This window comes from Pteronotus mesoamericanus, unplaced genomic scaffold (assembly GCF_021234165.1).
Source record: "Pteronotus mesoamericanus isolate MK-2021 breed Mesoamerican mustached bat unplaced genomic scaffold, CSHL_Meso_final contig_42, whole genome shotgun sequence".
In the NCBI taxonomy this organism is placed as follows: Eukaryota; Metazoa; Chordata; class Mammalia; order Chiroptera; family Mormoopidae; genus Pteronotus; species Pteronotus mesoamericanus.
The window spans coordinates 1,073,085-1,086,446 of NW_026555157.1; the positions used below are offsets into that span (position 1 = coordinate 1,073,085).

A 13,362-nucleotide genomic window follows, 5' to 3' on the forward strand; every position below is an offset into this window, starting at 1 on the left:
GCCCAGTGTCCCATACATAGTGACTGTTCTGACTTCTTTGTTCTATAATATGCACCAACCACTAAGTATCATTTGAGGTGTTGGTTCTAAGCATCATGGTTCATATTTAAATTTCTATTTAAACCTTTTTATATTTTATATTCTTTGGTCTTTAGAGACAGCCTTTCTCTGCATGCAGTTATATAATTTTGATGATCAATTTAGATACTCTTGCAGAAATCTCCTGACTTCCGGTTGGAAGCGTATCGGGACAGGATGTTTTCCATGCGGGAACTCTGCCCTTCATTTTATGATGATCTGGAAATCTGTGCCTGAGTCCATTTCTTTAGTTCAGCATACCTAAGCACATCACATTTGGTTGAGCTTTTAAGAAATTTAAGTGATTTTTCACTTTTAGCAATATTTGTTTTTTGGTGTCATCTTTTTAATTAAAAGCATAGAAATTGGCTTATCTGGAATATCATCACTCTGCTGAAGTAAACTGCAGGGGCGCAGTAGTAGCAGCAGCCTCATCTCTGGATCCCTGGCTTGAGTTTCTACCCTTCCACCTCCATGCAAAAACATAGGTTATTAAACAGATATTCAAGTAGCCTACATAACCTACATAATTATAGAGGGGGCTCTAAGCCCAATAGTGAACATGCATTTTTTTAACCTATTTTCTTACTGTTTAGTGTTTTTGTTATACTCACAACAATATTTTTCTCTTTGCCTTTTTATAGTGTCCTAATAATCTCTTCCCTGACAGTCAAAACCTCAGTATTGTTTTGACTGTTTATGCTGTAAAAACATGAAATGAACACATCAGGTAATACATACTCCTCTTTTCCAAGCAGATTGATATATATCGAATTTCACACTAATCAGAGCAGTGTACATCCTCCCTTCTGTGGAAATTTATGATTTTCACTTAATTAAGTAAAGTGTTACAGAGTTTGGGGGGCTTTGTGTTGCTACCTGATTTTTTATTCTTCTTTCCTCTAACATTTTGTTTTAGCGTTATTCAGTCTCAGATAATTTTCATCAAAGTAAAATAATATACAAATGTCTATTACTGCCTATGTTGTACTTTCATTACAAAAACCATCAGTCACCAAGTATTTATTAAATAACTATTATTAATTTATTAGAAAGAAGCAATTAAATATAATAAAAAATGCTGTTAGCAGAGTTGCTGGTAGTGTTTATCCTGAAATTCATTATCTATGTTGACTTTACTCTCATTAATTGGTTGTTTCATCCAACACTTCTGACATAGGTTAAAATCTGTGACTCTAGAGTAGTCTTTTTCAAACTAAGGGTTTTAACCCATTAGTGGGTCCTGAAATCAGGTTCAAGGCGAGCAGTTTTTTAAAGAAGCAGAACATATTAGAACAGAAATAACCAAGTTCATCTCTGGAAATAGGGTAAATCTTGTTTGACAAAACTTTTGTTTCGGTTACATATAGTTTTGGCTCATACATGCACACATGCACATGTAAACTTGCATAATGAGTCACAGTGTAACTTTTTTTCTTACTGTAAGTGGCAATTAAAAAGGTTTAAAAGTCACTTAAGTACTTAAGAACTGTAGAAATGTTCTTCTGACACATTCACTTAGGAACCTTGTGACTTTTTTTGTTATGACCCCAAAAAGTCCATGAGGAGAGTTAAGCATTATGTTTATTTAATAGAAATGGATATGCAAATAGTGGTATAGAGAACTTATTTGATTCTCCATTCCAAGATAAAATCAAGTAGGTATCTAAACAAAATATTAAGTTTTAAACTTCTAAACTGACCCATTTATGATGCAACATAAGTTCCAAGCTCTGAGCCTCACTCATTCAGGGACAGCAGTCATCCACATACAGACAGAGCTCAGAGAACTCTATGCTTGAATTCTCAGCTGGCCACTCCCAAAGTGCCTCCTAATGGAGATTCCCTTTGGGAAGGGAATGTAGCTGCCAGTTCCTAACTCCACTCAGCCATGTTCCCTAACGTTCATGAAGTTTCCAGGAATCAAAAGGAGCTCCTCTTCAGGAAGAGAATGAACTGCAATCCCTACTAGACTGTGAATGAGTTCCATGAGAGCAGGTGCCTGTCTCTGCCTTTCACATGTGTCTAGTGTTTAGCAGTTATCTTTACAAGGCAGTCCTTCGTTCACTTAGTTTTTGGGTCTATAAATGAGTCCTTCTTTTTAGGGAACCTTTCCCTGACAAAGTCCTCCTTTCCTGAGATCTACCTTCACAGTTTCATGTTGACTTTTATAAGTCTTTTTTTTTTTTTAAGATTTTATTTATTTATTTTTAGACAGAGGGGAAGGGAGGGAGAAAGAGAGGGACAGAACATTAATGTGTGGTTGCCTCTCGAGCGCCCCCTACTGGGGACCTGGTCTGCAACCCAGGCATGTGCCCTGACTGGGAATCGAACCTACGATCCTTTGGTTCACAGGCTGACACTCAATCCACTGAGCCATACCAGCCAGGGCGACTTTTATAAGTCTTATACTTAATTGTTGACAATTCACTTGTTTTGTTCCTCTCCTTTTCTTCCAAATTTTTTCTTCCTTAGATATCCAAGCAAAGCTTGGATGTCTTCCTCATGCATTCCTCTTTGAAAAAGTAGCTATTTATATACCTATTCTTTTTGTTCCTTCCTGTCCAAAAGCTCTCATAAACTTTTATGGTAATCAAAAAATGTAATATCTTTGCGACATGATAGAACAGAACAGTCACTCTTTCTTCTGAGGTAATGTGTTGAGGTGCCAATGCCTTTTATGAGCACACCCTTTCTACCAGGGAATTTTATAAAGTAATTCCGTTTAGCTTAAATAAAAGGATAATCTGGAGCTAAGTGGAACATTTCTGAAACTCTTTTGGACTTGTGTTCCACTTATATTACCAAGTAACAAGCTGTCAATGGCTTCTTTTTTTAATGGAAGTGCTTTGTTGCTTAGAAAACAACAACTGGCCACTGAATACAACAGGAAACAAGTTCTCCGGCACCACTTTACAGAATGGCAGCATTGGCACCGTGCAGGGATCCTAAAGAGAGAGCTGGCTCTAACAAAGGAGGAAACGAGGAAGAAAATGAATGAGTTGCTGAAGGCAGTATCACTAGGGAAACTCTGTGCAAATGAGTCATCAGGCATCAGTCTACTTGAGGAGGGAACAGCCACAGTGGAGCCACCTACAGGAGAGGTACGTTGTGTTTCTTATGCTGGGTCTTCCTGCTTATTAATCACTTGGTTTTGAGCTTTGCACTTGGGTAGCTTGGGCTGTGTTAGCCATTGTCCGATTGCCTTGCCTAGGATATCTAAAAACTGAGAACTGCTGTAATGCACAAAGGTTAACTTGCAGTCAATGTTCATTTTCTTGAACTGAATTTTTTTATAATCCTATATAAACTTTGGTGTAGCTGAAACTTAGTAGAAACATAACAGAGGGAATTTAAAACTACTAAGAGAAAGACTCCTTCAGGAACAGGTAATTGAAAGTGTTGTTTACATCACTTGAATTCTTATTTGATCATCAAATATTTCTTTCCTAAATGAGCCTTGTGACATATAAGAGGGGAATATGTAAGTGTTTATTTTTCTAGTGAGAAAAATAATATATATTAATTGTAGCAATTTTGTAGGAGAAAATTACAGAGAAAAAAGAAAAATAGTCTATAATTTCATCATTTGAGGATAACCACCAATAACATGTTGAAGTATAGCCACCTAGTCTTTTCTCTATTCAGGCATTTGCAAATTTTTCTCTTTGGCATTTTATTTAGCTTTAAAATTTTCTTCAGTCAAGTCATTGAGAGGCATTAGTCTGCCATAATACAGGAAAAGGAAGGCCATGTATCTTTCTTCTTAATAATAATATAATTTTTTAACATGAGAATTTTTTTTTATGTCAATAAATCTTCTACAATAGTAGTTCTCAACTGAGAGTACACTGCAGAGTCAGACCACTAAATCAGAGTCTCTGGGAGTGGAGCACCTGCATGTTTTTAAAGTTCCACAGGTGAACCTGATGATTACCCACTGGTTAAGGACTGCCATCCTGTGCCATCATATTGTAATGGCTGCATGATAGTCTTGTCATGAAGTATAAGGTAGAATCTGTTTACTTCCTTCTCTATTGCAGGACATTTAAGTTGTTTCCAGTTTACCACTATAGCAAACAAAGCTTCATTGATGATCCTTGTAGCTAAATCTTTGCACACATCCATAATGCTTTACTTTGGATAAATAACTAAAAATAGAATGCACATTTTAAAGACTATTACCAAATTGCCCTTCCAGAAAAATTGTACTAAAGAAGCATCTGTTTCCCTGCCTAATAACAAATTTTTCATTTTTACCAAGTTAACAGGTAAAATATTTTCATCTTATTTCTTAAACATTCACAGGTCTTTCCTAAATTACTATTGAGTTTAAACATTTTTTTACATTGGTCACATACATATATGTTGTATATGAAAATGGATATAGTAAGACAGATATGTAGTGACTTGTCTCTTCATGCCCTTTATCAATTTTTCTACTTGATTATGTATCTTTTTCTTATTTATTGGAGCTGTTTATATTTTTTAAAGTATCATTGCCTTTATTATATATTTTGCTAATTTTTTTTCATTCTGTCATTTGTCATTTTGGTTTATTTATGGTGTTGGGTACTATATACAGTTAAGTTTTTAATAAAGGCCATCCCATCAGGTTTTTTCTTTCATAATTGCATTTGTGTTTGAAAAGCCTTTCAGAGGAGGTCCTTTATTCTCTACCCCTGACCCCCTCCACCCTTCCACATAATGCTGTTAATACTTAACTCAGCTATGCGAAATTAAATTGGGCACCAGAGGGTCCCCGGCCTTGCATTTTATCCTGACTACTGCTAGGAAGTAGCTGTTTTTAATTTAAGCCTCGTCTCTCAGCAAAAGGGGATCATGAGGATGTTTATTGGGACTTACATAACATTTTGGTCCCTTCCCCTAGGCAATTTATCTACCTTTATGTCAGTCAGATAATTTTGTTTCCCCTGAGACCCAGGAAAGTCTTCTATCTTAGGAAATAGCTACGTGGAACCTTTTGCCTTACAAAGGTCCACTGTTAGTATCTTTAAATGAAAACAGAGTTCAGCAGAAAGTATTTTTTTTTTCTGGGTAAGACAGAAAGATTACTAAATATACATACATAATTTATACTCAAGAGAAAAGGTCTTCAAATCTCTGAAATCAAAAACAAAATATAACTATCAAGGAAGGATAATATTGTTAAAAAAAATAGAACAAACAAAAATAAAGGGTTATAATAGCCTGTGTACATTACTAGATAAACTCTAATCTTTTCTAAACTGTAGAGTCTAACATGAGCAAATGAAAATATAAAATATTTAGTTAGATGTTCATTAATTATACAACCATAGGAATTCATGTACCACAAACCCATATATTATACCTTGAAATTTTTAAGAATTATCAGTTAGCTAATAGGCGATTTGCTCTAATTAAGCAGACTATTCAGTTCTGTTCTATCAAGTACAATCCGTACCAGTAAGCTTTTCTTTCTTTCTCTTATTTTCACCTGAAAAGTTATCATGATCCAAAAGAAATCTTGTTGCTATTCTCAAGGCTTTTATAGTCTTGCTGGGTTAATAATGTATCATTACCACAAAGTTTAAAAGGGCCTAAAACATGTACCCCGCTTGATGCTAAATTGCTTAAGCAGGTGTTGTAATGAATAAATGTCCACTGACATTTCTGAAATAGAAGGTTATTTTTAAAAGTATTTAACATGTCAGAGCTTCCACACATCACAACTTTCACTTCAGCTAAATCTACAAAAATATTTCCATCATCATGAAAAATATCTTTGAGTACCCAAGCACGGCACCCTGTTAGAGCTAGAAGCTTCTAAGATATGTAAGATAGTTCACAGTATTTTTCTCCTTATACCACTGCAGATGGAAGAACCAAAAACTGGTTAGCCCTTAGACCATGGCATCATACCATTCTGGAAGAGACATTTTAACTATGACATTATTTTGGCCAATATAAATTTTTCTGACTAAAAATTCTATGCCTTTCCGTCTGTCCAGAACTTGAAACACCTCAGTCTGTTAAATGAGGTTCAATTATAAACATTGAAAACTATTAAGCCATATGCTAATACAAAATATTATTATGTAACATTATTCTTATGTAATGCAGATATTAGTCTGTTGATCCTGTGTTTGTCAGTATTTTCCACATATAAATTGTTTGGGAATAACTGGAGACTATAAATTTTAATACAGGCCTTAATCCTGAAATAAATACTATGTGATTAATTTACTGGTGGCAAGAGAGGCATTGAAAGAAATATTATTAAAGAGCTATTACTATTAAACGTCTATTATAAAGATCTATTATTGATTAGTAAAGGCTATTCCTTTTTTTAAATATATTTTATGGATTATGCTATTACAGTTGTTCCATTTTTTTTCTCCCTTTATTTCCCTCCACCCTGTACCCCTGTCTCACCACTATTCCCACCCCCTCTTAGTTCATGTCCATGGGTCGTACATATAAGTTCTTTGGCTTCTCCATTTCCTACACTATTCTTAACCTCCCCCTGCCTATTTTGTACCTACCATTTATGCTGCTTCTTCCCTGTACCTTTTCCCCCATGCTCCCGCCTTCCTGTCTCTGCTAATCTCCATTTCTGTGATTTTTTTCCTGTTCTAGTTGTTTGCCTAGTTTGTTTTTGTTTTTGTTTAGGTTCAGTTGTTGATAGTTGTGGTTTTGTTGTCATTTTACTATTCATAGTTTTTGATCTTCTTTTTCTTAGATAAGTCCCTTGAACATTTCATATAATAAGGGCTTGGTGATGATGGGCTTTAACGTGACCTTACCTGGGAAGCACTTTATCTGCCCTTCCATGCTAAATGATAGCTTTGCTGGAGAGAGTTATCTTGGATATAGGTCCTTCCCTTTCATGACTTTAAATACTGCTTGCCTGCCCCTTCTTACCTGCAAGGTTTCTTTTGAGAAATCAGCTGACAGTCTTATGGGAACTCCTTTGTAGGGAACTCTCTCCTCTCCTTATCTTTAATTTTGAGTAATATAATTATGATGTGTCTTGGTGTTTGCTTCCTTGGATCCAACTTCTTTGGGACTCTCTCAGTTTCCTGGATCTCCTGGAAGTCTATTTCCTTGGCCAGATTGGGGAAGTTCTCCTTCATTACTTTTTCAAATAAGTTTTCAATTTCTTGGTCTTCCTCATCTCCTCTGGCACCCCTATGATTCATATGATGGAATATTTAAAGTTGTCCCAGAGGTTCCTGAGCCTCTCCTCATTTATTTGAATTCTTGTTTCTTCATTCTGTTCTGATTGAGTGTTTATCTCTTCATTCTCCCAGTTGTTGATTTGAGTCCCGGTTTCCTTTCCCTTACTGTTGGTTTCTTGTATGTTTTTCTTTATTTCACTTTGCATAGCCTTCACTTTTTTCTCCATTTTGCGACCATACTCAACCATTTCTGTGAGCATCCTGATTACCATCTGCATCTGATAGATTGACCATCTGGTCATCACTTAGTTCTATTTTTGGAGCTTTGATCTGTTCTTTCATTTGGGCGATGTTTCTTTTTCTCAGTGTACCTGTTATGTTGGAAGGGGCAGAGTCCTAGGTATTCCTCAGGGCAACCCCCATCTCTGTGTTGTGACACTGTGTGTAGGGAAAGGGTCCGAGAGGGAACAGTGCCACTTGCCCGGCTCTCAGCTGGCTTTCAGTCACTTCCCTCGCTACCCACAAGCAAAATGGGGCCCTTCAGTAAATGCTATTCCTTAGTTTTCAAACATTCTTGAGAATATATCTTTTGCTACAAAATTTTCAGTTTTCTGCAAAATTCAGAGTTAGTTCATAAAGATTAAAATTCCTGTGATCTATGTATCTGTAGTATCTTGCCTAATTCACAAATGAGCTCTCCAAATTAGAAAATTGTAAGAGTACATATTTCATTGTCCTGGCCCATATCAGAGGTTCGTACAGCTATAGCCACTTTCCCACCCAGTTTTCCTGGCCAGCAGCAACGTGCATTCTCAGAGTGGCTCCTAGAGCTAAGGCTGGTGGCTTCTGAGATAGCCATGCCAGGAGCACAAGGCAGCTCTGGCTGGAGTGCTAGGCAGCTGTGCTGTTGAACAGAACAATGCTGATTAGATGAAGTTGGATCTGATCAGCACAGTCCTTTAAAGAACTGAGCTATATACCCCTTTCCTTTTCTCTCAGACGGCTGCCCTACCCCTTTTGTGGGAAAAGCCTCCTTCCGGGAGCAATGGTTGTATGCCTAGCCTCCACCTAGGAAAACCAACAGAGAGCGTCTTGCAAGTTTCCCTCAAGAATATTCCTCTGAACACATCTGACAACAAGCCACACAAAACCCTGGATGTTGAGCCCTCCCCACAGCCTGACAGCAATGAGAAGCTCAGAATCACCAGCCAGAAAGCAAAACCCATTTGCATGAGTCACTTCCACAACCGCCATGCCTTGCAGCAACAGCTGATTGAGAAGCAAAAGAAGAAACTTCAGGAACAGCACAAAACAATTCTGGAGCTGAAGGAAAGCCAGAGGCTGGCGAAGGCTCGGTGGGCAGCAGAGCGTGATGCAGCAGTCACAGATGCACAGAGCCGCCTGCTGTCAAACCCCAAAGCAGGAGAACCAAAAAGAACCTGCCAGGTGCTTTCAAAGTATGTCCATTGTATCAGAACACTCTCTGGACACATTATTTGGAGTTTTTCACTTTGTGGTAGATGGGCTCCTGAGCTTTGCCCAGCTTCCAGGCTCCATGGTCTCTCCTTTTCTTTTGCTGTACAGTCTCAGACCAAAAAAACCCACACATTGCAACTGGTCCATGACAGATACAAATAGGTATTTAAGGCAAGTGGCTGCCTATAAAGGTCCACTTACACAATTAGCATTTGCATTTTAGCTGCCTTTGTCTAAGGAGCTCTGGTAAAAGAGAAAAAAATTACTTGCTCTAACTTGATTCATGGGTTTCTGACTTTGGTTAGTGCTGAGGAGCCAGGTTAGACAATGTCAGGTCCAAATGGAGCAGTCCCTGGGAATGGCCAATTATCTAGCTTAAATTTATAGTTGTTTTGAATAAAAGTAAACATCTTGGAACATGGAATAAGAATTCAAGTTTGTTATAAACTATTTAAGATGGCTCAGACACACTTGAGACCTACTCAACACATGCAATAAATGGCGGGATAAGAACTGGGTGGCATCTATTGATCTGAAGCACTAGGATGAGCGTCAGAGGGCCTTACTCACACTGTAGACTTAGGGCAGGTACTCAACCTTTCCATGCCAGTATTTCCAGTGGGTATAAGAGTGCACAGTTATCTCAGAGAGGAAGGATTTATTAAAGTTTTTAAAATTATTTGAGTTCCTCAGGTGCAAAGGCTTTGAACGAAGCTGGTGACTGGTCTGAATTCTTTTCTTTTTTCCCCTCCAGTTCGCCTGCTTCCCCTGGGACTGAAGGTAGTAGAAGTAACTCCCAAAATTGTCTTTCTGGACCCAGAAGGAGCCCAAAGAAGCTGATGGCACCCCATCCCATACTTAAAGGCAGGGCTGTCTTGGTTTGGCCTTGGTGTTGGTCATCTTCCCTTGTGGAGTAGAATGTGCTGGGACGGAAATCTGACAACTCTTGGGTTTTGGGGCTTGGCAAAACCTGGTCAGTCTAAGAGGGGCGGACATGCGAGAAGTGGAAAAGCTCCAAGACTTTTTTCCTGCCTCTTCTGCCAAGCTTTTTGGCCTTTCTAGCCAATACCAAAAAATAATTGCTGAGAGGTGTATCATTTTCCTGTAACTTAAGATTTGTATTGTGATAAAAAAAATAATGGGACAAATACACACGTGAGAAAACACTGCGTAGCTGCTAAGAGGAAACATTGATAAAGATCACCTATCATTGTACTTTGTTAACATTAAAATATTGATAGGTTTACAGCAATTTATATCAGGTTAATACATCATTTGATAATGAGTTGTGCCTTGTTTATTATCCTTTAGTAATGAAATTTATAAACCACCTATTTTAATTTAATGAGATTTTTGATAACGTAGAGATCGTTATTTAAACCAAACAATACAATGAAAAGAAGGCATTCTTCAGAACCCACCTAATAAATCTGCTAATTGTCTTCACTATAGTCACACACTGTACATATGTCTGTATGTGGTGGTAGGCACTTTGACAATTGTGTTGAGTTTGGTAAATCTGATTTTTCTCCTGTGGCAAGATTGCTGCCCAAACAAGAACTGATGTCATCTGACTGATAACTGTACGTAAAGCTCATCCCCATTAATGAAGAAATTAGCAGTCTTTTCATTGACTCTGCCAGGACAGCAGTTTAGGCCATCTTTGTCCACCACTGAGGATAATCAGAAAATGCCCAGGCTGCTTTTCAAGTCATCCTTGCTGACCCGCTCCAGAAAGGGTGAGGAAAGGGCACAGTACCAGAGACTGCTTCTCAGGGCTCTCTCACTCTAACCCATTTCTGCCTCCGCAAAGGCAGCCTCACTCCCGCCATCTGTGGCTCCCCCACTATTCTTTTTCCAGCAAAGAGTACACTTAGTATCTACATGACATAGCCTGGTGAGTTGGGTTTTTTTAATTGATCTTTAAAACTTGGACTTAAATTTTCTCCCCCTGTAACATGGCACAAGAGACCAAAAGAAGCCATTGGCTGACTTAGGCGAGCAGAACTTGGTACTCCTCCCACCCCCGCTCCTCTTCCTGGGAGAGTTAGACCGATGGCAGTCATATCATCAGACTGTCTTGCACATTTGCTGCTTTTGGACCAATATTTAATAAATTGTTAAGAACAGGAGTCTGACACTCAAATTCATCCAAATGCCAGTTCTCCCAACGCTTAGTACGGTTCCATTTCCTGCCCATCTGGATATCTAGGCCTTAAAACTAAATTAAAATATATTCATCATGACCCTAAACTTTTGTTTGTGCTTGTTGATCTTACATATACAGCTATATGTATAGCAATTTAGGAAAAATTAGCAGACTCAATGGTATTTGAGGGGTAATTCTATTCTCAAAGTACTTGTTAGCTATAACTAAAGTTTTACACATTAACTAAAGGAATTATCCAATTAAAATTCTGGTTTCTGGGTTTCATATACTAAAAGTATCATCAAGGCACATTATATTATTTAAACCAGCAGTTATTTTAATTGAAATGTAAATAAAAACATAATCTGAAAACTGTTCATCATTTCTGAAGGAGGGATTATAGTCCTTTAACCTTTAGGGAATATATATACACACCTAAAATTTATATATTTATATTTTATATGTATTTTATACATATATATTTCTGTGATTATGAACACTTAATTTAAAAGAAAACCTTAATAACCCCAAAGTTTACTGTAAAATGGAAACATTCGTTTTGCAGTGTTCCTTATATTTTTGATATTGGAACTCTTCCTATTTTCTAGCCATGGAAGAGAGAGCAGCTCAGCGAGCTGAACGTAGGCGGATCTTGGCAGAGAAGAAGAAACAACAAGAAGAGGAGAAATTGGTAATAAGTCAAGAATGCAAACTGAGGCAAGAAAAAGGATTTGTATAGGTCTTTAATAAAAAAATTAAACCTAGCTTGTTTAAGCCTAGTGAGACAATAGTGTTAAACCAACTTTGGAAATGGCTTTTTGCCTACCAGCTTGAACTCTGTGACAACTTTAGGAAAATAAAGGGGGAAAAGCATGATGTCGATCATTAGTATGGCAGGAAATGTTACAAAAGTTGATGGGAACTAGCAAATTGGAAGATTTACACATAACCTAAACTATTGTGTTACAGGTAGACGTTCTACCTGACAAGTTTGCAAAGGTGGATAGTTCTTATCTTTTGAAGTTTTGACTTGGATTGTCAGACGTAAATTTTATGCCTACTAAGAAAAAACAGACAATACTAACAGGTTTGAGGGGTGTTATAGTTTGGACTTAATATATCACAGGTGAAAATAAGAACTAGAAAGCAATCCTTTTATGATTAAAAAAAAGTTAATGGTCTTATTCATATTTAGTCTCATCTTCTCAAGGAGAAGAGGATTCCTTGGAGAAACTTTCAAGTTAAACAACTGACCACCTGTTAATCAGGTTTTCTACTTTTATCACAAAGTGCAAAATTATTCCAGAGACAGGATGGATAATTTGGTAGATACTTAACTTTCTTCAGCCTCAACTTAAAAGGTCATATTTCCATACGAATTGAGGGTTCTGATTTTTATAAATTCTGGTCTTGATCAGGCCCAGTTAAAGGCCCAAGAGGAGGAGCGTCAGAAGAGGGAGGCAGAAGAAAAGGAGGCTCAGCTTGAGAAAAGACGAGAAGAGAAGAGACTGAAGAAAATGGTCAGTAGCATCTGTCCGATCAGTTGCCTGTCGCTTGAAGCTGGTTGTGTGCAGTGCCATGGCCCTGTGCACTTTCCCCACCCCAGAACTTCTGTCTAGAACACTCTTTTCTCACCACCATCCTTCTTCTCTATTTTGTGAAAACCTTCTCATTCTTTAGATCTTAGCTCGAGAAGACTTCTTCCAGGTTAGCCTTTCCTGTCCTGTCCCACCCTTCTCTCCACCCAAGGTTAAGTTAGGTCTCTTGCTGGCCTTTGAATATATTTCCTTCAAGGTATTACCAGGGCTTTAATTAGGCATTTATTCTGTTGTTTTATTTATGTCTGTACCTCCAACTAAGCTATAATCCCTGTAAGAGCAGAGGGAGCAGTCTGATGCTGCTTACTATTGTATTGGCTAGCAGTGTACTGAGCATAGTAGGGACTCAGCAAATGTGTTGAATGAGTGAATAAATGAGAAATGGAAGGAAATGCATACAGAAGAAATAAGAGGTAAAACTCTTTATTTTCAAGGTTCTTAAGTTCCAATTGGAAAGATAAGGCCTTAAAATACATACCTGTCAGAGATGGTTTAGCACAGCATATGCTGTTTTATGCAAAAGAGATCAATAGAGTCATGTGAGGTAAGATCCATAGAGATTTTGGAGACATTAGAGGCATTTTCATAGAAAAGACATTTGAATTGAAAATTCTATCAGGATTTTCCTATCCAGAGGAACAGAACCAGTAAGACATATATGCTATAGTAAGAGATGTATTATAAGTATTTGTAATGTAAAATGAATAATACTTAGATACCATGATATATATACATGTTAAATAATATGATGTATTTCACATGCTTATGAAAGCTGAGAAGTCCCACAATCTGCCACCCAGAAGCTGAAGGCCTAAGAAAGCCAGTGACATAATTCCAGTTCACAGGCAGGAGCAGACCAATGTCTCAGCTCAAGCAGGCAGGCAGGAAGCAAAAGGGG

General features: G+C 37.6%; 1 protein-coding gene across 1 annotated transcript in view; it reads left to right on the plus strand.

Annotated features, from left to right (window-relative positions):
* CCDC191 (coiled-coil domain containing 191) overlaps positions 1 to 13,362 on the plus strand; it is a 77,176-nt gene that overhangs the window by 43,707 nt on the left and 20,107 nt on the right. The window contains exons 9-13 of the mRNA XM_054577282.1: positions 2,939 to 3,182; positions 8,241 to 8,698; positions 9,472 to 9,581; positions 11,475 to 11,557; positions 12,285 to 12,386. Coding sequence (XP_054433257.1) covers positions 2,939 to 3,182; positions 8,241 to 8,698; positions 9,472 to 9,581; positions 11,475 to 11,557; positions 12,285 to 12,386 — 997 coding nt within the window. The remainder of the gene's footprint in view (positions 1 to 2,938; positions 3,183 to 8,240; positions 8,699 to 9,471; positions 9,582 to 11,474; positions 11,558 to 12,284; positions 12,387 to 13,362) is intronic.